The sequence below is a fragment of the Pseudonaja textilis genome, chromosome Z, assembly GCF_049901715.1.
Source record: "Pseudonaja textilis isolate UNSWEBS1 chromosome Z, rPseTex1.2, whole genome shotgun sequence".
Lineage (NCBI taxonomy): Eukaryota > Metazoa > Chordata > Lepidosauria > Squamata > Elapidae > Pseudonaja > Pseudonaja textilis.
The window spans coordinates 9,266,732-9,293,233 of NC_142008.1; the positions used below are offsets into that span (position 1 = coordinate 9,266,732).

The following is a 26,502-nucleotide window of genomic DNA, read 5'->3' on the forward strand; positions in this document are numbered from 1 at the left end:
TGGGGATGCTGCAACAGTTGTAAGTGTGAAAAACAATAATAAGTCACTTTTTTCAGTGTCATTGTAACTTTGAATGGTCACTAAATGAACTATTGTAAGTCAAGGATTATTGGTACATGATGTCCCACTGGAAATAAAATGCTGAAAATGGAGATAAGAACTCATTTCACACATTGCATTGCATCACTTTTTAAAAAAAACCATAATTGGCAAGCTTCAAATAACACCAAACCAAATAATCTCAACAAGCTACATGCTACACAAGCTAGTAGAATAAGCATGATGTGTGAATCATCCTACAGTCAGTTTAAGCTCATGAATCTTCTTGTGATTAAATTGGGATTGGTGGTCCAACTTCTCCCATGTCTTCCACAGACTTCTCTGATGGAAAAACGTCTGACTACATTGGATCTCTTTTAGATATTCATGGCTTCAGAATAGAGTTGTTATATTAAGACATTACAGTCTGACTCAGAGCAAGCATTATTGCACCATGTAATGTATTTCTGCTTCCAAATCGAATATGGCATCTGAGAAATGATCCCAAATTGTCCAGTTATTAATTCTGGGCTGAGTAAATAATTATTCACATCTGTGTCATTCTGAAGATTGGCATCCAATTATGCAAGTTTGTCAAGGTGACACAAAGAATTTAATTTCTCAGGTTTTTAATAGTGCCAGGATATCTTTTGGTCCAAGAAAACCAATATTTAAAATTCTTCAGATGAAAAGCTTCATTATTTAACTGGCAAAGCAAGGACCATTAAGACAGTAATTTTAACAAACAATAAAAAAGGCGCTGTCTTTTGGCTTCTCCTCCAAATCTCCCAAATTGCACAAATACAATCCACTCTCTGTCAAAAATTATTGCTATCCATCAATTATGGGCTGCAGTAAAGGAGAAAAAAACATTTTGAATTAACATTAAAGTATTTTTCAAATGGGACCTAGAACAATCATTTCAATTGCATGCCAAATGCTTCCCAAGGTAGGAGGATCTACATCGTATATTTGTTCTGGATTTTCAACCCCATAAGTCAACATTAACATAGTTGACATTTACATAGATTTCCCCAAACCTAGCAGGACTGGGACTTTTTATTAATGGATAAAAGACCATTAGGAGATCCTAAGGCAATTGCCTCATCTGGAAAACATCCAGAAGGAAAACTGCTTCCATTATAACTGTCAAGAAAAGTACATGGATGTGTTGATGTAATCTCCTTGAATTGAGTTGGAATCATAGGATCATTATCTTTTTTATTCAAAGTAATTGAAGGGCAATAGATTTTTCTCCCTGCTGCAATCTATTGTTCCATCTGAAAGTTCCATACCCTACATAGCTTTTTCTTTGGTAATATCAAAACAAAACATTTGCTAGACCAATATTTGAATACAGCTCATCAGTCTAGAACCCACATTACACATCTGATATTAATACAGTTGAGAAAGTCCAGAAATATTTCATAAGAAGAGTTCTCCACTTCTCTACTTGTTGTAGAATACTTTATGCCACCAGACTTGAAATTTTAGACCTAGACAACCTAGCACTATGCTGCCTTCAGTCCGATCTAAGTATAGTATATAATATCATACATTACAATATCCTACCTGTCAATGAATACTTCAGTTTCAACCATAACAATACAAGCGCGCACAATAGATAGAAACTCAAGGTAAACCACACCAAACTTGATTGCAGGAAATACTACTTCAGCAACAGAGTGGTCAGTGTCTGGAATACTCTATCTGACTCTGTGATTTCTTCCCCAAACCCCCAAATCTTTAACCTTAGATTGTCTACTATTGACCTCACCCCTTTCCTAAGAGATCTGTAGGGGGCGTGCATAAGCACACCAACGTGCCTACTGTCCCTGTCCTATTATTTTTTTTTATTTTTCTTACATGTATCCATTTCATATATTCATAACTATGTTATACTTATACCTATAATCTTGTAATTGCTTAACAAAAGAAATAAAATAACTAAATAAATAATCCATTGGATTCTCCAAAAAACTTGATTATTTCTTACACGCATAGCCTCATTTTTTATGCAGAAATTCCATGCATGGAAATATACATGATCTCCCTTCATAACAACCACTCAAGGTAGATTATTCTAAGGAAGAATGCCTGCTTAGAGTCACTGGCAATATTCACATGTAACACTATATTAAAATCCTTTAAACAGTGGTTTAGTTCACACATAACAACTAAAATGTGCCTTGTACTAAGATATGAATTGCTTATTTATCATTTTTTGAATAAACTGTAACTGGCTAGGTTCATAAAACACACTAAAACAGAGATTATGGTTTACAAACAATGGCTAAATATATGCAACATGTTGAACCACAAATTAACAAGCCATGCTATGGTTTAATATATTGTGTGAACCCAGAATTAAAGGAGGGCCCAAGGTTCATTTCACACCTGATATTAATCAATAGTGTAGTTCATCTTGGTGTGGCTATTCTGGGTTTACACAATACAAAATGAAGTAATTCTTACTGTGGCTTAATGCTGGGGACATCTCTTCACTGTGGTTGGTAAGCCATGGCTGATGGCTAATAGGGTTTCCAATCCTTGGGCTGTCTATCTGTCTGTCTGTTTGTTTGTCTGTCTATCTATCATCTATCTACAGTATCTATCTATCTATTGTTTGAAACTGTCAGGCATGAAGGATCAGGCCACACCTAAGTTCCAGTTCAGAAGATTTATTGCTCAAGCCTATATATAATAAACTAGTCAATTAAAATACAATAGTAAATTGGTGCCAAATAATGGTCAACGGAATTCAAGAGGGGTTGGATTGAGACTGTGGGAACATAAGGATTCTAGGCTGATGACTTTTTTCACTCCATCCCCAAGCTCTGCTTGCTCTTCTACAGAAACATATAACAGCACTGTGCCTGTTTCAATCTCAGTTCTAAAATCATTCTGTTGTTTTCATGCATTTCTCAAATGATCCCTGGTTCTGGGTAGCTTTATTCCTGGTAGGGAGAAGTAGCTTAAAAACCTTAACATTAAATTATTATTTCCTGACAATTAGAACAATTAATCAGTGGAATTATTTGCCTCTAGAAGTTGTGGGTACTCCAACAGTGGAGTTTTTAAAGAAGAGATTGGACAACAATTTGTCTGAAATAGCATAGGGTTTCCTGCTTCAACATCAGGGGTTGGACTAGAAGACCTCCAAGAACCCTTCCAATTCTGTTATTCTGTTAAATTATATTATAAAACAAAGCAGTTGTACATTGTTGTGGAGCCATCTGGTCTTCTGAAACCCTTAAGACATCTTCATTATATTCATGATCAAATGTAAGGTTATATTAATTATAGAGAAATTTGTGGCACACCATTTTCAAGGTTAATGTTATGTAGTCGTAATTACTCTCTGAATATAATTGTATCTTCTTTACATTTCTTCTACTATTAAGATATTTTCCTCTCTTTGCTGACCTAGAGAATATAGGAAGCTATGTAACTTTCTAGCCAGCCATGTTATTAGTATTTGGCATGGGAATCCATTATATAAATTTATTGATGAGGAAGTGGAATCCACCATATAAATGTGTAAAGGGCACTTGTTACCCAGGGTATGTTTTGTACATTAAGCTTGTAGTTAATGAGTTTCAACAATCCTATATATTATCTTTTGGGAGGATGCCCAAAAGCTATTTCCTCTCAGAGCAGTTTAAAATTAAGAAGCAATTCTCACTTTAAAAAATTAAGTCTAAAATTAACGAGCCATTCATCCCACCTTTCATATGCCTGGTATCTTTCGAATCCTTTTGTAATTTCCAGGGATGGCAAATCAATGGAATCTTTCTTGGTTCAAGAAAGATAATGATGAGACTGATATTGTTAAGAGTTGTATCCACACAACATCCTAAACCAGTGGTGGGATTCAATTTTTTTTACTACTGGTTCTGTGGGCAAGGCTTGGTGGGTGTGTCAGGGGAAGGGTACTGTAAAATTCTATTTCCCCCCACCCCACTGACCTGCTTTCCAGCTCCATTCTCCTGTGCAGGGCAACCAAAGAAGACCCAGCCAATCAGTTGGGACTCGGGAGGCAGAGGATAGATGGGGGCAGGGCCAGTCAGAGGAGGTATTTGCTGGTTCTCCAAACTATTCAAAATTTCCGCTACCGGTTCTCCAGAACTGGTCAGAACCTGCTGAATACCACCTCTGGTCTAACACAATGTTCCTCAACCTTTTCAGGTGTGGGGACTTCAGATCCCAGAATTCTTCAGCCAATCTTGCTTTTCTTTGTACAGCATGTTGAATAATTAGCTAGCTATGCTGATGACATTCACATAATATAACAAAACATATTGGTCAATTACATTTTTTGATACAACAGAATTCCTGGAAATTGGACTCATAAAACATCTGGAAGATACAAGGTCAAGAAAGCATCAAGAAAGATGTTCTGTAGTGCCAGAAATTAGAAGAACTGCAGTAAAAGAAAGTAGAAACTGGCCTTTACAAAATGGAAATAGCAATAGCAATAGCACTTAGACTTATATAACTGCTTTATAGTGCTTTACAGCCCTCTCTAAGGAGTTTACAGAGTCAGCCTATTGCCCCCAACAATCTGGGTCCCCATTTTACCCATCTCAGAAGGATGGAAGGCTGAGTCAACCTTGAGCCTGGTGGGATTCGAATTGCCAAATTGCAGTAGGAGTTGCTTGCAGTGCACTGCACTCTAACCACTGCGCCACTGAGGCTCATTAAATGAAATGCAATAGTGCATATATTAAAGAGAATAAGAAGTTGCACAGGTAGTCATTCATTTAGGGACCGTTCAAAGTTACAATGGCAATGAGAAAAATAACTTATGACCCGTTTTTCACATTTATGACCATTTTAGCATCCCCATAGTCACGTGATCAAAATTCAGGCACTTGGCAACTGGCATGTGTTTACAACTGTTGCACTGTCATGTGAAATTTGGAACAGAAATTTTGGGATCCATTGTGGTCATAAGTTAAGGACTACCTGCATACATTTAGGTGCTTTATTTAAGACACCACGTCAGAATTCTGTCTCCCTCGGCATGTAATTTTGAGTAGTTGGGCATCTAAATTTGAGGCACGCGCTTTTCCAGTTTAACAACGTGTCAGCTGCCTTTGCATTCATCCAGGAGTGGGCTTCAAAAATTTTAGCAAAGGGTTCTCTATCTGGTTGCAGGGTGGGTATGGCCATGGTGGGTGTAGCCTAGTCCTGCACCGTGGTGAGGGGCGTTTTTGCCCTTCTCGGGCTCTGGAGGCTTTCTTTGAGCCTTTGGGAGGGTAAAAGCGGCCTCCCTGGACCTCCAGAGGCTCTCTGGAAGCTGGAAATGAGCCCATTTGGGGCCTTCGTGAACTTCCAGGGGGGCCACTATTTTGCCCTCCCTGAGCCTCCGCACACGGCCTGCACGTACCTGCATCCAAAATGGGCCACGTGGGGACTCCTGGGAGGGGCGGGGCGGGGTGGGCAGGGTCAGCCAAGAGTGAGATTTGGGGATTCCCTGAACCGCACAGAATCTTAGCGAGGGGCTCCCCCCGAAACCCTGGGGACCCCCAGCAGAGGGGGTTCGTTCATCCCAACATTGCTCAGAGAGATTGAATTCTAAGAAAGAAGTCGCATTTGCTGAGGTGTAGAAAGCTGCAGGGTCAGTCCTCCAGACAGCAGCAGGTGGGATAAGAGCCAAACCTGTTCCATACCAATGAAAGTGTCAAGGACAACTTGAGCAACGAGCTATGGGGACAGTTGTCAGCTGCAGGACGGAAAAGGTCCCTGAGCAATTAAAGGGAAGAAAGGCCATTTGGGCTCCTGAGAAGCCTTCAAAGGCAACAGGACATTTGACATTTGATTTCCCCTGAAGCTTAATAAATTGGGGGGGGGCAGACATGGTGGCGTTTGGCACAGGATTAATCGGGCGCATTATTCTAATTACCTTAATTAATTATCTTAATTTACAGCAGGTCTTTCAAGTACAACTTCGCAGAGCTTTAGGGGGCTTTAAACTGTTGGGCAATTTTCTTTAAAGCTAAGGCAGGTTTTCAGCATCTCTTTTATAAGACAAAACCATCAAAATCTCATGAAAGGGGTGATCGGTCGATTTGTCCGTGCATCTCTAGAGAGTTTCATTTAAAATTAAGTTTAGATGTCCTCGATGCTTAGGCTCGTAAGTGAATAAGCATAACATTTCTGAATTCACGTTATAAATTGGGGTGGTTGTTTTACACAGAAGTGAAGAGGTCTCCTCGCAAATTAATGCAACCTTTAAAAGGAAGCGTCTATCAATACAGCACCAAAGAAATTTGAATATAAAGGTTTTCTGGAGCATGCAGTGGACTTACTCTTATTTCTTGCAGGAAAAGCTGCTCTACTGATTGCTGCTTTTTAAAAAAAATGCACTAAATTAGAAGGGTGACTTTAAAATACAGGTGGTCTTCAACATATAACCATTCATTTAACAGCCAATATGAGTGAATCTTTGCAGTTGTTAAGTGAATCGTGTAGCTGATAAATAAATCCAGCTTCCCCCAAGCTAAAAAACAAGCATGAAGGACCCCAAAGTTAAACTCTGAGCTAACAATACAGGTAGTCCTCTACTTATGACTTAGCCTCAACTGAACTCAAATTTTCTGTTGCCATGAGACAGTTACTGAGTGAATGTTGCCCCATATTACAACCTTTCTTGACACAGCTGTTAAGTGAATCACTGCAGTTAAGTTAGTTACAAGGCTGAATCTGGCTTCCCCATTAACTTTGCTTGTCAGAAGATCACAAAAGGTGATCCCAGGACCCTGGGACACTGTAATTGTCACATATATGAACCAGTTGCAAAGCGTTTGAATTTTGATCATAGGAATAGAATAAAATAGAATATGGAACGAAACAGAATAGAACAGAACATGGAATGGAACAGAACAGAATGGAACAGGACAGGTCCAGAGGTGGCATTCAGCAGGTTCTGACCAGTTCTGGAGAACTGGTAGTGTACATTTTGAGTAGTTTGGAGAACTGGCAAACACCACCTCTGACTGGAGATTTTATAGCATCCTTCCCCTGTCACGCCCACCAAGCCACGCCCAAAGAACCAGTAGTAAATTTTTTGAATCCCACCACTGGACAGGACAGGACAGAATATGGAACAGAACAGAATAGAACAGAGCAGAACATGGAACAGAACTGAACGGAACAGGACAGGACAGAACATAGAATGGAACAGAACAGAATATGGAACAGAACAGAACAATATAGAGTGGGACAGAACGGAATGGAACAGAACTGAACTGAACCGGATATGGAATGGAATAGAACAGAACAGAATAGAATAACAGAGTTGGAAGGGACCTGGGAGGTCTTCTAGTCCAACCCCCTGCTTAGGCAGGAAATCCTACACCATTTCAGACAAACGGTTATCCAATCTCTTCTTAAAAACTTCCAGTGTTTGACTATTCATGACTTCTGGAGGCAAGTTGTTCCACTGATTAATTGTTCTAACTGTCAGGAAATTCCTCCTTAGTTCTAGGTTGCTTCTCTCCTTGGTTAGTTTCCACCCATGGCTTCTTGTCCTGCCCTCAGCTGCTTTGGAGAATAGCTTGACTCCCTCTTCTTTGGGGCAACCTCATGCTACCGTGGAGATTCTGCAATGTTCATTAAGTATGAAAAATGGTCATAAGTCACTTTTTCGTGGCTGTTGTAACTTTGAACAGTCATTAAACAAATGTTGTAAGTTGAGGACTACCTGTATTTTCTTCTGTTGGCAATACATGATTATCCAGCTCTGTCTATAAACTCTAAACTGCAAACCAAATAAACCATATTATGGTTTAGTGCATTATGAGGTCATTATTATGCTGTTATTACCTTTCTAAAGCCTTGATTAATCTAACCTCTGAAAACTGAATACCAGTAATCCTTAACTTATGACTACAATTGACCCCAGAATTTCTGTTGCTAAGCAAAGCATTTGTTAAGTGAATTTTGTCCCATTTTACAACATTTGTTGTGACACATTTGTTAAGTGAACCACTGCAGTTGTTAAATTGGTAACATGGCTGTTTAGTGAATCTGGCTTCCCCATTGATTTTGCTTTTCAGAAGGTCACAAAACATGACCCTTGGAACACTGCAACCGTCATAAATATGAAGCAGTTGCCAAGCATCTAAATTTTATCCCTGGAGATGCTGCAATGGTCATGAGTATGAAAAATGCCCACACTTTTCTCAGTGCAGTTATAACTTTGAACGTTCACTAAACGAACTGTTGTAAGTTAAGGGCTCCCTGTAAATTTGACTGGCTTCAAATACAGCATTCAAACATAACACCGCCCCCCATCACACAAAACTAGGCACACATGCACTAACTTCCTCAGTACTAACTACTACTGACCTTAAATGCAAGCTACTTAACGCAAGAAGCCTCATAAATAAAATACCTGAATTTCTCCTCTTACTAAATAGGCCTATATTCAACATCATATTTGTCTGTGAAACATGACTGAATACATCCCTCCCTGACTCCATTACCACAGTAAGAGACTATCATGTTTACTGATCTGATTGTGAAATCCATAGAGGAGGTGGTGTTGCTATCTTCTATAAAAAGTCCCTACATCTAAAAAAAGGAATAAGCATCTTTGATTGAGAACACTGTTTGTCCAAATTGATGGTCACTGGCTTCCAAAGGCAGGCGTAACAAGCCTTTTCCCCTTTGGATGTGTGCCGTTCACATTGTGCACACTTAAAACTGGGTGGAGTAGTTTCAACGCTCAATCATTCCCACCATTTTGAAATCAATAATTGTTTCTGTTCAGGTACTAAATATTGTATCCTTTGCATCTTTTTCAAATATCTGTATATTTATACAAAATGAGCTGTACAATGGCTGCAGTCTTGTACAACCATTGGTGACAAACTTGCTTTATTCAGAAATGTCTCATTCTGTTGTTGGATGGATAAATTTTGGCGTGGAGCAGAGGTGGTATCCAGCAGGTTCTGACCAGTTCTGAAGAAACGGTAGTGGAAATTTTGAGTAGTTTGGAGAACCAGCAAATACCACCTCTGACTGGCCCCACCCCCGTCTATTCTCTGCCTCCCAAGTCCCAGGTGATGGGCTGGGTCCTCTTTTGTTGCCCTGTATAGGACAACGGAGCTGGAAAGCAGGTTAGCGGGGTGGAGAGCGAATGGGAATTTTGCAGTAACCTTCCCCCAGGAGTGGGGAGGGAAGGAAGATTTTAAAGTATCCTTCCCCTGCCACACCCACCAAGCCATGCCTACCAAGCCACACCACACCCACCAAGCCATGCCACATCCACCAAGCCACACCCACAGAACTGGTAGTAAATTTTTTTGAATCCTTCACTGGTGTGAAGGTGACTACCTTCATCTCTGATAGAAGCTAGGGTATAAATAGAAGATTTCTTTCATTTGGAGCTTCCATACCAAACTTGGATGGAGTCCTGCACTTCATTTTTTAAAGTTTTGCAACCTGACGGAGGCCATGATAAATTCTGTGTGACATATTTGGCTTAGGGAGTCCTCTTAAATGGATAACCATGTCAAAGAAGGATTTAATACTATTAGTGATACAGACGTATTTGATATTCAGCAGAAAATAGAGACTAACATCCAAAGTTCTTGAATAATCATACTTTCTCACCATACAAGTGTGGGTATATGTCTCCCTGTGTACTCACTTACAGAAGAACAACTCTTATTTTTTCACACTTAAAAAAAAAAGATAGATTTTTAAATACTAAAAATATTTATCAATTGGTGACAATTTACAAAAGAATTTAAAGACAAGACCAAGATTAAAAGAGGAATAACAGTTAAAGTTGATTTTACATATATCTATTTAATTTAATTTATTTAAAATATTTGTATGGTTTTCCATCTTAAACCTAAATCTGGGTGGGTTCGCAAAATTATTAAGGCTGCCTTGCATTATTTTTTTGAAAGAAGTTCTACCTGAACTATAAATTGCGTAGGTTGTGATTAAATATGGCTTCAGGGTATCTGATAAAAGGGGGTGGGGTTTGATTGTATGGTTGTAACTTCCATCTTGACTTTTTTGCCCTTCTCTTCTTGAAGACACGCCTGTTTGGCTCTATCCCCAAACATGTTACAAAGTCTAAAAATAAATCAACAGGAAAGAATTCATGAACACAGCTATAATAAAACAAGTTTCAGTTACCCCAAAAGGAATGAGCAGCTCATAAAACTAGTTTTATTTAAAAGTCCAAGCTAAGATGTAAATGTTAAATGAAATAAAAGAAGAAACGATACAAAATGCCAGCTTTTGCTGGTTTGTAAACCTTCGGGGTTTTTTTTGACTGAGCATGGTAAATGAGCCTAAAGGACCCATTAATTAAATTCAATTAATTAACATTAATGGCAATCAATCATCTAAACTCCTTTGTGGAAACCACAGCATCACATTCCTGTTTGACCCAATTATCGGTATTAATTTATCTGATGTACCAATACGGCCCCAAATAACTCTACAACTTTGGAGATCTCTGTTCTGAATGCACTTAATCATGTACATGACATTCAGCTAAAAGGCTTATTGGAATTACTAATGAAAGGACACAATTAAGTTTGCAACCGTCAAAGTACAAAACCACAGATCTCCCCAAATTTTAACTTCCGTGATATAGCCTGAATTTGGTTCATATGCTCCAATTCTCACTTCAGTTCTAAAAATACCATAGAATAAGGAAATAGATCAGGGCAATACATTAATAGAGTCCACTAATGTTTTTTGAATGAGATATTGATAGTCTTTAACTTATGACTTGTACATGTAGTTTCTCAACCTCACTCAATACTAGTAACTGGAGAGGGATTTTGGATTCCTACAATCACTTAAATATGAGCCAGCCGTGTGTTGTAGCAGCCCCAAAAAGGCAACACAGTTCTAGGCTGCATAAACAGAGGGATAGAATCAAGATCACGTGAAGTATTAATGCCACTTTATAATGCCTTGATAAAGCCACACTTGGAATACAGCATTCAGTTTTGGTCGCCACGATGTAGAAAGAGTGCAGAGAGGTGCAACAAAGATGATCAGGGGATTGGAGGTTAAACATCTAAAGAGTGGTTGCTGGAATTGGGTATGTCCAGTTTAATGAAAAGAAGGACGAGGGATGACATGACAGCAGTGTTCCAATATTTGAGGAGCTACAAAGAAGAGGGAGTCAAGCAGAGGTGGCATTCAGCAGGTTCTGACCAGTTCTGGAGAACCAGTGGTGGAAATTTTGAGTAGTTCAGAGAACCAGCAAATCCCACCTCTGACTGGAGATTTTACAGTATCCGTCCCCTGCCACGCCCACCAAGCCACGCCCACAGAACCGATAGTAAAAAAAAGTTGAATCTCACCACTGGAGTCAAGCTATGCTCCAAAGCATCTGAAGGCCAAGCAAGAAGCCATGGGTGGGAACTAATCAAGCAGAGAAGCAACTTAGAACTAAGAAGGAATTTCCTGACAGTTAGAACAATTAATCAGGGGGACAACTTGCCTCCAGAAGTTGTGAATGCTCCAACCTGGAAGTTTTAAAGAAGAGATTGGATAACCATTTGTCTGAAATGGGTTTCCTGCCAAAGCAGAGGGTTGGACTAGAATAGGGGTGTCAAACTCGTATCGACACGGTGGCATCACGTGGTGTATTGTGCAGTGGTGGGATTCAATTTTTTTTTACTACCAGTTCTGTTCACGTGGCTTGGTGGGCGTGGCAGGGGAAGGATACTGCAAAATCTCCATTCCTTCTGCACCCCACTAACCTGCTTTCCAGCTCCGTTCTCCTGTGCAGGGCAACCAAAGAAGACCCAGCCAATCAGCTGGGACATGGGAGGCAGAGAAGAGATGGGGGCGGGGCCAGTCAGAGGTGGGATTTGTCAGTTCTCCGAACTATTCAAAATTTCCGCTACCGGTTCTTCAGAACTGGTCAGAACCTGCTGAATACCATGTATTGCGACTCCTCCCCTTTACTAAACTGGGCATGGGTGTGGCCAGTGCGTAATGTGAGTTTGACAGCCCCAGACTTCTAAGGTCTGTTATTCCAACTCTGTTATTCTATTCTAAACCTATAACTGGAATGGATCTTGCCCATTACGGTTGCAAGAGGTGACAGTTACTGAGCCAGCCTTGCTTAATGATTCACATCCCTGCTCTCTCTGATGCCACAACAGATAGTCCTCCACTTACATCAGTTCCTTTTGTGACTGTTCAATGCTATTGAAAAAAGCGATTTATGATATATATTTTTCCCGCACGTATGACCATTGCAGCATTCCCATGGTCACGTGATTCAAATTCAGAAGCTTGGCCACTGACTCCTATTTATCACGGCTGCAGTGGTCCTGGGTCACAGGATCTCATTCTGGAACCTTCTGAAAAGCTAAGTCAATGTGGGAGCCAGGTTCACTTAACCATGTTACTAACTTAACACCTGCAGTGATTCACTTAACAACGGCAGGAGGAAAAGTTGTAAAATGGGGCAAAGCTCACTTAGCAAACGTCTCACTTAACCGAAATGTTGTGCTCAGTTGTGGTCGTAAGTTGAGGACTACCTCTGTTAACTTGTTAAGCAAGTACGGGTAACCCATGCATCTGGAAGGCCATGGGAGCCCCAGCACACAGCTGGATCTGTAAAAGAAGCAGACAGGTAGCAAAATGTTTGCAAAGGCAGAAACTGCCCTTAGGGGGTAACAGCCCCGCTAGATTAAGGTTTAATTGAGGTCTTTGAACTATGGGTGCTGGAGAAGACACCTGCGAGTCCCTTGGACTGCAAGGCGGTCAGTCCTAGAGGAGATCAACCCTGGATGCTCTTCAGAAGGCCAGATCCTGAAGTTGAAACTCAAAGACTTTGGCCACCTCATGAGAAGGAAGGACTCCCTGGAGAAGAGCCTAATGCTGGGAACGATGGAGGGCAAAAGAAGAAGAAGGAGACGGCAGAGAATGAGGATGGAGTCAGTGAAGCAGTCGTCCTGAACTTAAATGGACTCCGGAGGATGGTAGAGGACAGGAAGGCCTGGAGGAATGTTGTCCATGGAGGGTCACAATGGGTCAGACATGGCTTGGAACTAACCACAACAATGAGGCCTGTCTGTTGGCTGGGCCTCTGCCCTGATCAACTGGCTTTCAGAAGACACCAAACCTCTCCCCAGACTTGTTAGGCTTTGGTGAAGCCAACTGTCTGCAGTCAAAGAATGACTGCAGAAAGTACAGCTTCAGCAACAGAGTGGTCAATGCCTGGAATGCACTACCTGGTTCTGTTGTTACATCCTCTGACCCCCCCACTCCTTCAACCTCAAACTCTCCACTATTGACCTCACCCCATTCCCAAGAGGTCTGTAAGGGGCGTGCATAAGCGCACCATCGTGCCTACTGTCCCTGTCCTATTGTCCCCCATTTATCCGTACCTATTTCCTGTATTCATACTTATGTTTATTCTTATATCTATTATCTTGTAAGCGATTGACAAATCCAATAAATAAAATAAAAATAAAGAAAGGGAGCAGCTTCAACACATGGTTCCCAAAACCTTCCTTTGCTTAACCCTCCTCCCTCCCTGAGAAAACTGCATTTCTTCAATAAAGAAAATAAAATAAGGGGGGGGGGATTGGTGGGACAGACCTATTCATTTCTCTCTCTCCCCTTCCCCATTAAGTGCTGAAACTCTGCCTCTGCCTTCTACTCTACCTCTTTTAGCCACCTCATTTGCTAAATTTACTGCAATTCAGCAGAACTTGAGTCCTTTTTGCTGCTTATCTGCCTTTCAAGAGGAGTCCCAGCTGGGTTCAGAAGGGAGTCATACATACTTTTTCTTCAGCTCCTCAATGCAAACAAAGCTCCAGAAAGTTTTCCCTCCCTTCCTTTCCCCTTGGCAGATCATCAGGACAAATAACTTCAGATTTTGTCACGTTTCCAGGCATCCAGTAAATTTAGCAAATGGGATGGTAAAAAGGGATTGAGGTTGGAGGACAGGGGTAAAGAGTTCAGTTAAATGACTGGTGGTATCTTGAGGACTGCCTATAATTGAGCCTGAGATTATGGTTGCAAGTGATAGCAATTGTTACCCACAAGCCCAAGCCTGATTTTGTGACTTTTGCAGTGGTTGTTAAGCAAATGCTACAGTCATTAAACAAACTCTGTGGTCAGTAAGCAAATACACCGGTTGTCAGATGAATCCATTGTATCCAATGGTTGTTGTTTTTCTGGAACACCAGGAACCAGTAAAATACACCAAAAGTAGGCCACATTACTATAGGATGCTGCAAAATAGAAGCTGGTAGCCAAGTGCCCAAATGTAGTCATGTGACTGTGAGGGAGGTTTGTGGCTGTTGGAACTTTGAACTACCTGGAATGGTCCATTCTAAGTTTGAGTGGTTGCTAAGCAACCAGTTGTTGAACTAGGTATACCTCCTGTTTTTCCCCCAAACCATCGACCTAAACTTAGAGGTGTTTTTGTTCCGTATTGGGCTTCTTCATCTATGAACAGATATTTAGTCTTGTCCATACTGTTAAACTTTGGTTTAGCATTAATGAAGGATTGTGCTAATCCCAAAATCTTGTTGATTTCATAAAAAATGTGTCAGGTGAATTAATAGGGGCATAAAAGGAACTGCTCAGCCTATATTTTCTTGCAATTTTAAAAATATATTTGATAACAATGGAAGAGTGAATTCTTTATTCTTTATTGACCAAGTGTGATTAGACACACAAGGAATTTGTCTTGGTGCATATGCTCTCAGTGTACATAAAAAGAAAAGATCAAGAATCATAAGGTACAACACTTAATGATAGTCATAGGGAACAATAAGCAATCAAATCATAGTAGGAAACAGTCAATATAAATTGTAAGGATACAGGCAACAAAGTTACAGTCACACAGTCACAAGTGGGAGGGAAAATGATTAAACCGATAGCTAACAGAATCCAATTCTCTTTGCAGTTTAAATTATGACTGATCTGTTATATACAACTTAGTATTGTGTTTTATTTGATTTCAACTCTGCATGCTTTGGCAACATGGACATAATTATTGTTATCAATCCAAGTCAGTTCAGTGCAGGATGAAGATTTCTTTCGCTACAAAGCTAATTTGTTTAGCAACTGCTCAAAGTTTCAATGATACTGAAAAAACTTGCTTATAACTGCTCCTTGCACTAATGACTATCATAGAAGCCCCATAATCATATATGATCAAAATTTGGTCCTTGGCAAATGTTATTTATGTATTCTTGATATCTGTGGTGTCCCTGGTCATATGATCACTATTTGGGACCTTAGACAACTTCTGGGAAAATAAATGGGTGAAGCTGGATTTACTTAATTGCAGTGATTCACTTAACTGTGGCAAAAAAAGGCATAAAATTGTGTGCAATTCATTACAAATGACTAAAGCACAGTGTTTTGCTTGCAGAACAGAAGGTGGAAGACAGAGATGACAGCAAGTATCTCAAACAGAGGATGGAGGGAAATTCTCAGTCATCTAGGGGTGGAATTGAGGCAGGATCAAAATAACAGTTTAAAATTTTAGAGAGTGGAAAGAATTTCCTGGCTTAAGAACAATCAGCCAATGGAACTGGCAACCCCATAAAGTAAATTTTCCCCTTCTTTGAAGGACTCCAAACAACAGCAATAGATCTTAGCAGATCTTGCACTGAAAAGTGCAAATTGGGCCATTTGGAATCTCTCCTCACTCCCTGGGTTTTATGAATTTGCATGGCTATTGGAGATTGATCAAATCAGATAGGTGCTGCTATCTGCAGAGATGCTAAAGAATAATCCATATTTTGTAGATGAAACACAGTAGATGATTTTAATTATGTTCTATGCTTTTTCTAAATTAAAATGAATTAATGAATGAATTCTTTATTGGCCAAGTGTGCTTAGACACACAAGGAATTTGTCTTGGTGCATATGGTCTCAATGTACATAAAAAGAAAAGATACATTTGTCAAGGATCATAAGGTACAACACTTAATGATAGTCATTGGGTACAAATAAGCAGGAAACAGTCAATATAAATTGTAAGGACAATTTAAATTGTAAGAACAAAATTACAGTCATACAGTCACAAGTGGGAAGGGATGGGTGATAAGGAGTGATGAGAAGATTAATAGCAGTGCAGACTTTGTGAATAATTAGACAGTGTTGAGGGAATTATTTGCTTAGCAGAGTACTGGCTTTTGGGAAAAAAACTGTCCTTGTGTCTAGTTGTTCTGGTGTGCAGTGCTCTATAGCGTTGTTTTGAGGGTAGCAATTGAAACCATTTATGTCCAGGATGTGAGTAAATACAACCGGGATGTGGCTGTAAATATTTTCACAGCCCTCTTTTTGACTTGTGCTGTATAGGGGTCCTCAACTGAAGGCAGGTGGGTAATAATTGTTTTTTCTGCAGTCCTAATTATCCTCTGAAGTCTGTGTCTGTCCTGTTGGGTTACAGAACCAAACCACACAGTTATAGAGGTGCAGATGACAGACTCAATAATTCCTCTGTAGAACTGGATCAGAAGCTCCTTGGGCAGTTTGAGCTGTCTTTAAAGCACCACATGTAATATAATTTCAGTTTAACATCTTCCAAAACGTTGCAACTTCATGCGTTGTCCTCCAAGCGTGCAGTTTCAACCCACTCCCATCATATTATGGCAACATGAAGGGACTCATGTTGAATTAAACTAAGGGGCCACTCAGACTGATCTAAACTACACAAACAGGAAGTAGACAAATATAAGCTGCACTAAGTACAACACAAACACAGACCCCTCCCCCACCCACTCTGTCATAATTTCAATCAAAGCCGAAGGCGGGCAAATTAAGCACTGCTTTTGTCCAGAAAGCCCCGATCTCGCCACAATTTCGGACCAAGGTGTGGCTTTGCGGGAGGACGCCGCCCAGAAAGAAGCGAAATAAATTCAGACTCCCCTTTGAGAAGGTGGGTTGTTGTTTTTAAAGCCGCGCCACGAGGTCTAGAGCCTTGCGTAGCCCATTCGCTTTCTCCAAGCATCCAAGCTCAGGCGGGGTAGGGGTGGGTGGGGGGTGGGGAGGAGAGGGGCGGGGCGGGGCGGGGCCCAGGAGAAGATTCTGCCACGGCCCCGCCTTCCCGTCGCTCTTCCTCCGACAGGCGGAGCAAGAGGCGGCCCTTCCTTTAGTTGGGGGGCGGGAGGCGGAGGCGTAGGAGGCGGAGGAGGCGGAGACAAAGGCAAACGCGCACGCGCAGAGCAGATGGGCGCGCGCCGTGCTAACTGCAGTCGGCGGCCATCTTCTTTGAGGAGCCGGGTCCTTCTCGTTGCCCCTTCAATCGCGGCGCCGGACCCTTCCAGCCCCGTGCCGTTTGCGGACGGGAGCCCCCAAAGGAAGCCGGGAAGGGAAGCGCGAGGGAAGGGCCCTTCGGGCTTTGTGGTGGGGGCGGGGAGGCCGGGCTAGGACGAGGCTGGCTGTCGGTGGGGCTTCCCGGCGAGATCAGGTCATCATCTCCTCGGCTCTTCTTCGCCCCGTCCGGCTGAGGAAGCCGGGCCGAGCTCCGGATGGGCGGCTAAGCGGTCGGACATCATGTTCAGCTTCGAAGGGGATTTCAAGACCAGGCCCAAGGTCTCTCTCGGCGGAGCCAGCAAGAAGGTAGGCCTTGCCAAAAAGGCCGGCCGTGACTCAGGCGCTTCCCGGAGCCCCCGCGGAGGCGATTTCCTCTTCGGGGAGGGAAGGCGGACCCGGGCGAGCCTGGCTCAGGGGAAGGAAGCGTTGAGCTGAACCCGGGACAGGCTTGGCCGTTGGGGGCTTGGCCTCTTGGGAGCTGCCGAACCCGGTGCTCCCTCGCCTCCCCTCCCTCTGTGGTGCGCCGATGGGGGAACGGGGCCTCATGAGGACCCTTAACCTGGTCAGCCAGGGCTTTGCTCGGGATTCTGGAGGATTTGGAGATGTTTTATTTAGATCAAGGGGTCTTCAAACTTGACAGCTTTAAGACTTGTGGACTTCAACTCCCAGAATTCCTGAGCTAACATGACTGGAGGAGGAATTCTGGGAGTTGAAGTCCACAAGTCTTAAAGCTGTCAAGTTTGAATATCCCTGTTTTAGATTCTGGGAGATGGACAGGGGGATCCCGGTTTAGAAAAACATGTTGATGGGATTGGAGGGGTGGGGGGGGTGGCGACTATACAGGCTGACTTTAAACATTTGGTTCCTAAATGTCTTAGTTCGTTGCTCAGCTTTGGTGACTGTTAAGATGCCTGGATGCCTGCTCCCAAAATGGCCTACTCCGATATCCTGGTTGGGGAATTGTGGGAGTTGAACTGTAAGCAACTCAAAAGTTGGCTGAAATTGAAAAGCAGGGCTTGTTGGGCAACAGACAAAACAGCAGGGGTGTCCAGCCTTGGCCACTTTAAGTCTGGCAGACTTCAACTCCCAGAATTCCCCAGCCAGCAAAGCTGGGAGTTCAAGTCTGCCAGGCTTAAAGTCATCAAGGTTCAACAACCCGGCCATAGAGGACATTGAAATTCTGAATTCTGAATATGTCTCAGAAAAAGGCTGATAAGGGAGAGAGAAATAACTCTTCCCTCTGTTTTAGTGAGCTTTCTTTGTCTTTTCTGGCCATTCAAATTGCTACAGTTGTTAAAGAGGCCTATTAAGAGTATCAGGATTGCCTATCATCTGCATTAGGAGTGTGTGCTTAAATATTGTGATTTAGCTTTGACACAGTTGAAACTTGTTTCAAATCTGGCTTCTGTTTTGAAATCACCTAGGCCTCATAAAGTAAACACCTGTTTACCAGTCCATGTGGAGAATACTTTTATGATTGTTCATTGTTATCTACAGGAGAGAAATATAGCTTCTCTACAGTATAAATTCAGTTGTTCTATATTGTTTGTCATCTGATCATATGTCATATGTACCTATCGTCACCTAAAATTGACACTGAATATTTTGCTTTAATGTATGTATACAAATTAAAGATATAATGAAGTTGGGGTAAATATTACCTTCTGTGCAGCGTTGTGTAATCACACTTTCATGAAACAAATGCCCATTAGAAATGCATTATGTAATAGTTCCTCTAAATGGACCATCATTTGTTACTGACCTCTAATACCTAAAAAACTTTTCATTCTCATCAAACCAGACACTACATTGCTTTGTGGAATGAAGATAGAATAAATCAGTATGTAAAAAAGTGGCAAGTGGTATAACATCTTTTATTCATATTTGGTGGATTTATATGTTTGTCATCAAATTTTAAATACAGGTAGTTATACTAAAAGATAATGTCAATTTCTCAAAAAAGTGTTCAGGCATAATTAGCATACAAAATATATACATGAATCTATTCAAACAAACTGTCAAGACTTTGGTTCTGGTCAGTAAAGGAGTGAGATGGGATTGTATTTTATTTTCTTGTTTATTTAACCTAAATACTGATTATCCATTGTGGAATGTTGCATTGGAAGAAGATGAGGTTGGTTTTAAAAATAGAAGAAAATCAATTACTTGCACTATAGGGATACTATTCTGATAGCTAAAAATGCAAATGATTGCAAGTTCCAATAATTAAAGAGCACAGTGAAAAAAAGTAACTAACATTAAATGTAAAGAACCCAAATAAGTTGAAGTATTTATATTAATAAACTAGAAAGGATTTTTAAATTTTCCTTTTGGATTCTCACAGTAACCTTCTGGATTAATGTTTGTGTGAAAAAAAGAGTTTTGAATCTAATTTATCCTGGTTTTGGTTGGCAGTTGAATTGTACAGTTGCTTTTGCCATTGATGTGTACAGTTAGTCCTGTATTTATGATCACAGTTGTGCCCAAAATTTCTGTTGCTATGCAAGATTTGTTAGGTGAATTTCCCCTCCCCCCACACTTTACGACCTTTCTTGCCACAGATGTTAAGTGAATCATTGAAGTTGTTAAGTTAGTTGTATCAACATTTTATAAGTTTATCAGAATATAAAATATAAAGGAAAATTTACAAAAAAGGAACTGGGGAGGAGAAAAAGGAAAAAGAGAAAGTGTAGGGGAAAAGGGGGAAAAGGTGGAAGAGAGACTTAGATGTCAATATCTGAAGTTGTGAAGTTGTGAATTGAATCTGGCTTTTCCATTGCTTTTGCTATTCAGAAGGTTGCAAAAAGTGATCACATGACCCTGAGATACTTACTGCAAGTGTTATAAATATGAACCACTTGCCTAGTGCTTGAATTTTTATCTCCTGACCATGGGAATGCCACAATAGAAAAAAAGGGTCATGAGTCACTTTTTTCAGTGCTTACAACAGCCACTAAATGAACTGTTGTAAGTCAAAGACTACCTGTATTTCAGTTTGCTTGGAATTAATGAAGTGGCCATAATCATTATTGTAGGACAGGAAACAAGCTAACATTGATACTGTGCTTGCTAAAACATGTCATAATATTTTGGTGTGGCTGAGATCAATATCAAGATGTGTGAACTGATGGATGATACTGTAATATAATGTGACACAGAAAATACTTTTTAAGATAAGGCTTTCTCAGCTGTTCAGTTGGTAGTGGCATTGTTTCCATGGTATATTAAGAGTGCAGATGTGCCAGCATTCCTAACACTTGTGCTTGCTATGAGTGGCTTAAGGCTTCCTGCAATATCCAAATCTAAAATAGTTGCCATTTTGGTTTGATAGAAAGTGGATTAGGGAACTCAGACAATACAATAACTACAAAAATTGATTAAAGCAGCAGTCCCCAACCTTTCCAGCTCTGGATTGCCGATGGCAGAGGTGGAGGGGAGAGGGAATGGTTTTGTGTGCACCTGTGGCTCTTGCACAAATTCAGCTTTGTGCGCTCACATGCTTGCCGGCCACTTGTGTGGCCCAGTTCCCAACAGGCTGCGGCCCAGGGATTGGGTTAAAGGATTATCTTTAAAAAACAAGGAAAGTTCAAAAAGGGAGTTTCTGCTGTGATATAGTAGATTGTGAATAGTTCACAGTCTACTATATAATATTACTAATATAATAGTTGTGAATAAGGCACTGAAATTGGAAAACCTATTTCTCCTGAATAATACTAGTTCTTTTTTTCTATTCCATGTTGATCCTCATTCAGTGTGTTTTTTACAATCTCAGACTAATGGGGGTGGCCCATTTCATTTGAAATCTCATTGTGTATACAAAAAAGTCATATGCTGACCATAAATATTTGATTTGATTAGCTATAAATGGGCTGTTTGCAGTATGTGGTAGTATTTGACTCATACCACTGTTATGAATGGCTGGAAGGCCATGATCTTGACCCTAGACTAGAGTAAAATAGGAAAGTTTGACTATGTGCTTTCAAGCAACAGGCTTGTGACTCTGTATGAACAAAAAGGCATCTTCAGATTGAACTCAGTTCTGAGTGATTTCATGGACAAGCCACATATATTTCTTGACAATTTGTTATTGCCATCTTTCATGGTGTTTTTCGATTTTCCAATCTAACTTGTACTTAGTGGCATTTTTTGAAGAGAAAAACCTTATAATACTGTAGCGTCTCTTTCCAAGAGAGAAATAAATATTTTTGTTTCACCACATTCTCAGGGGTTTATCAGTTTCTGGTTAATATCAAAAGTGCATATAGATTGCTTGAAAGACATCTAAACAAATTCTACTGAGCGTCCCTTGTTGATAAAATACTGCTTCTGCTGAGTTTTATCAGTAGTGGTAATGATAATTTTATGGTGATTTTTTTTCTCTAAAAAAATTCTCTAAGCACATACATACATTACAGGAATAAAAATTCTTCCTTTATTGAAGAGGACTTGGTGAACATAGTTCTCTCTACTGAGAGAGCAAGTATTTCTATCTTCAGAAGATGCATTCTAAAGTCAAAGCAATAGATCAGGGATTCCCAATCCCCAGGTAGTGGCCTGTTTGAAACTGGGCCACTGGAGAGATGGGCAAGTGTGCGTGTATGAAGCTGTACCCTCGCAAATGGAGGGTGCTTGGGTTCGTGTGCGAAGCAGCACTTCTGCAAATGGAGCTTTATACGTGAACGCAAGTGGCCACCACCTGCATGAGTGCCTGCTGCTTGCGTGCGAATGGAGGATGTATGCACCTGCCATTCGCACAAGTGGAGCTGTGCATGCACACACATATATACTTGCTGCTCACACGCCCCTGCTGGACATGGCTGGCAGGGAAAGATTGGAGAACCATTGCAATAGATGGCTCATATAATTGCAAAAAGTGTGTGATGTAAGCTGCAATATAGTTTTTCACACAGCTGAAATTATTGGTACAATTGGTTCAGTAAAGATTGTAATCCTTTCTGTGGGTTAGGAATACACACACACATACACACACACACCCCTTGTAAAAAGGTGTTTATATAAAAATTCAGTGCATTGGTTCAGAAAAGCATCATGTCTGTTTCTTTTCCAGGAAGAAAAGGCATCTCTTTTGCATCGTACACAGGAGGAGAGACGAAAACGAGAGGTATGATATAAATAAATACAATAAAAAGGAGCTGCTAGATGAAAATTAAAGAGATATACCATGTTAAAATTATGGTAACATTAGAAAGTAATTTTAATTGTGTCATAGGTTTAGAAGTGTAAGCCATCCAGAGTCACTTAGTTGAATTGGGCAGTTATAGGAATAGAACGAATGGATAAAAATGAACACAGTTTATAAAGAAAAAAATGACAGTCTAATGAGAATAGAAATGAACACAAATGAACATAAGAATATTGTAGTAGTGACTTCAAACTTGAAATATTGTGTACATGTGGTCCTCAACTTAAAACTATTCATTTAGTGACTGTTTGAAATTACATTAGCACTGAAAAAAGTGACTTATGACCATTGTTCACACTTATGACCATTACAGCATCCCCATAGGGCATTTGGCAACTGGCATGTATTTATGACAGTTGCACTGTCCTGAATCATGTGATCACCATTTGTACCCTTTCAGTTGGCTTCCAACAGCGAAGTCTATGGTGGGAACAAGATTAACAATCACATGGTTCATTTAACAACTGCAGTAATTCACTTAACAACTGTGGCAAGAAAGATCATAAAATTGGACAAAATTAGCTGCTTAACAACAGAAACTTTGGGCTCAATTGTGGTTGTAAGTTGAGAACTACTTGTATTAAGGTCTTGAATTAATAAACCTATGTATATACAGTACTACAAACATTTATTTCGTCTAAAAATCGGTTTTGAAGCTGATTTTTTTTCATAACACTCAAATTAAACAGCAGCTCATTGTTACTGTGGTCTGTCTTGTCTCACTTGTCTTTTCTAATCTGAAGTTAATGGTATAATAAATAATAGATAAAATCAAGATGAAAAATGAATATTTGGGTTATAGAATAGAGGAATAAGATACTTACTGGGATTTCAGTTTTTCCCATGTTGGCATCTTCTAATATTAAAAATAGTGACATTCCAGCTCATTTGATTATGTTATTATGTGACATTCCAACTCATATGTATTTAATTTATTAGTTGTATAAATAACCCAATGCGGTGAACATAGCTAATGCTCCTGCCTCCTATTTTCCTCATAACAACAACCCTGTGAGGTGGGTTTGGTCTGAGAGACAAAGACTGGCTCAAAGTTACCCAGCCAGCTTTCATGACTAAGGTGGAACTATAACTCAGTTTCTAGCCTGGTTGATTAGTTAAGAACTATCAATCTCAGACTTCCAGTTTGAGCTTCGGTGACGGATTGAATCCGCAATCGTGCGCGGTTTCGATCCATGCTCGCCACTGGAGCACCCTGCGCCAGCAGGATTCAGGGCTAAGCCATCCTGTAGAGGTGGTGAAGAGGGAGGAGACTGCCAGCAGGGTCGAGGAGAGCCGCATCTCTCTTCCTCAGCTGGCCATTACTCCCTTTCCTGAAGGTGGTTGCAGCGGTGGTCAGAAATGGCTACCTCAAAGAAGAACTCAACCGGAAAAGAATATGCAAGAGGAAGATAAGAAGAGAAAGTTTGGTTGACTAGGTTGAACTGAAAAAGCAACAACGTAAGATATCCTGGAATTTGAACTATAAAAAATAACATTGTTCCCAAAGAAGACTTTGAAGCAGTGAAGGAGAGAGGGAAGGGAAAGGATTTGGCTTTTTTTCTCCCTTCCCTTCCTTATACTGACAGCTAAGAGATTTAAGTAAGAAATTGACAGAAATCCACTGTAACATCAATAGGCATTTAAGCTGAAAATAAAATGTCCAAGGGATAATAAAGACTTTTGGATACTCAAAAACCTTTAAAGCAGGAAAGGAGAGAAAAGGAAAGAATAAAAAAGTGGGATCTGGAAAAATGGAGGAGATTGCCTGGAACTAAAAGGAACTTATAGTGAGACCTTAACAGATTCCTAAAAGATACATTCTAACTGAAACTTTGTAACAAAATAATAGAACCCCAGGAAGAGAAAGTGGAAAAAAGAAGCAAGAAGAAAGATAATTATTTGGATTACTTGGTGATTTTTGGATTGTTGGCTTTTGGATTTAAACGACTAAAATCAATCGGGTGGTTGTTTAAAAGTGTTTAAAATGGCATCATTTTTAGAAGAACTGAAAATGGAACTTAAAAAAAATAGAAAGAAGATGCACAAGAAGGAAGAGGTTCTTTTGGCTTCGTATTTCAATTTTTAGAAATGGAGATCTGAGAAACAACAAGAAACACTTGTAGAACAAGAAAGTTGGGACAAAGAAGAAACCATCTTTAATGAACAAGTAACTTTATGTGGGGGGTAAGGAAAGGGGGAAAGAGAGTGAAAAGTTTAAGATTTGAAAAAACAACCAAAAAAAAGAATAGTTTGAAAATAATTACAATATTAGGAAGCAACAGAAGAGAGGATTACAGAAGAGAGAATTAGAAGTAGAGAGACAAGGGGGCAAAAAGGAGGGTGAAGAAGAGGGGAAAGAAGGAAAGGAAAATAAGTTATAAAAGACAGAAACAAGATATAGAGAAACAGGGAAAATGTATAAGGATTGAAACCATAAGCCATATATATGGCTTATGCACCAACGTGCCTACCGTCCCTGTCCTATTGTTTCTTTTATTTTTCTTTTATTTTTCTTATATGTACCCATATCATGTATTCATAATTACACTTATACTTATTATCTTGTAAACAATTGACAAATAAAATAAATAAATAAATAAATATGTATATGTATATATATGTATGTATGTATGGTATTCAGCTTTGTTTGGGTATTTGTATATATATATGTGTATATGTATATATATATGTGTGTGTGTCTGTGTGTCTGTCTATCTATCTATCTATCTATCTATCTATCTATCTATCTATCTATCTATCTATCTATCTATCGTATTCAGCTTTGTTCTGGTATTTTCCCAACGTCATTATAGTTGTGCTTTTAAAGTTGTAGCAGTTTTGGCAGAATCTCACCTGCCATCATCAGGCTTCTGTATTGTGTTCGTCATATATACGTGTGTATGAATATATATATGTATATGTATATACGTATATATGTGCATATATGTATGTATGTATATGTATATATGAACATAGTGTATATTTTAAGAATGTACCAAGCAGAATTCGACTGGAAGTTATGTACTGAATGTTATAATTTTAAAGGCATAAATTGAAGTTTAAATAAGAGTTGAATGGATAAAATTAAAAGATATAAAGGTGTCATACTCCAATTAGTAAGTACAGGGGAAAATTTGTTTACTGAGAAAAGACAATATGAAATTGAAACATGACAGACAAAAGTATGAATATAATGATTAGAAAGACATTGAAACTTAAAAAAGATATATAATTGAATTTAGATATGAGATAATTAAAAATAAACTTGAGAAAACCAAGGGAAAATTATGGAGAAAATGTTAAAATAGCACTCAGATATGGAATAGAACACAAAGATGAATATGAAATTGAGTTTGTGTCTATATGAAGAAGTGATAACCTGGGATCATGCTATTCTCAAAAAAAGATGTTTTATTTGTGTTATGTTTTTGTGAAAACCCAAATAAAATTTATATTAAAAAAAGAACTATCAGTCTCAGAGGCAGGTGATATCAGAGTAAATATCTGAAAACATATCTTGCTCTTTTATTGAAAGAGGGTAATTTCTTTGTGAACCAACTTAATAAGCAGTATAAAAATGTTGTGAATCAATGTTTCTAGGTGTCTGGTATCTGAAAGTGAGAGACCATTCTTTATGCTAAGAGAAAATTAAGTAAGAATGTTTTGAGTGTTTCTGTAGTGAGCACTGTTGAATTACAGTGCATCATATTTTACTGACTTTTGACTTATCACCTTAGGAAGAAAGGAGAAGACTGAAAAATGCAGTTATTATACAGTCCTTTGTTCGGGGATACAGGGACCGAAAACACCAAGTAAGGTTTTTTTCATGATTAGTTTCTTTGAATATTTTTGATATTGTGCAGCAGATTATGTTATAATAAATTATGTTAAAATGAAATTAATAGTTCTCACAATGGTTATTCTACCATTCTACCTATTAATACTGGACTTTTTTTTCCAGATCATGCAATCAA

At 39.6% G+C, this 26,502-nt stretch overlaps 1 protein-coding gene across 2 annotated transcripts in view; it reads left to right on the plus strand.

Annotated features, from left to right (window-relative positions):
- The first annotated feature begins 17,205 nt into the window (after nucleotides 1–17,205).
- The window catches only part of UBE3C (ubiquitin protein ligase E3C), a 74,789-nt gene continuing 65,492 nt past the window's right edge, over nucleotides 17,206–26,502 (plus strand). The window contains exons 1-3 of one of the 2 annotated variants that reach the window (XM_026718311.2): nucleotides 17,206–17,631; nucleotides 22,394–22,447; nucleotides 26,266–26,340. In XM_026718311.2, coding sequence (XP_026574096.1) covers nucleotides 17,566–17,631; nucleotides 22,394–22,447; nucleotides 26,266–26,340 — 195 coding nt within the window. In that variant the 5' untranslated portion in view covers nucleotides 17,206–17,565. The remainder of the gene's footprint in view (nucleotides 17,632–22,393; nucleotides 22,448–26,265; nucleotides 26,341–26,502) is intronic. The other variant, XM_087918105.1, reaches the window with a different exon arrangement.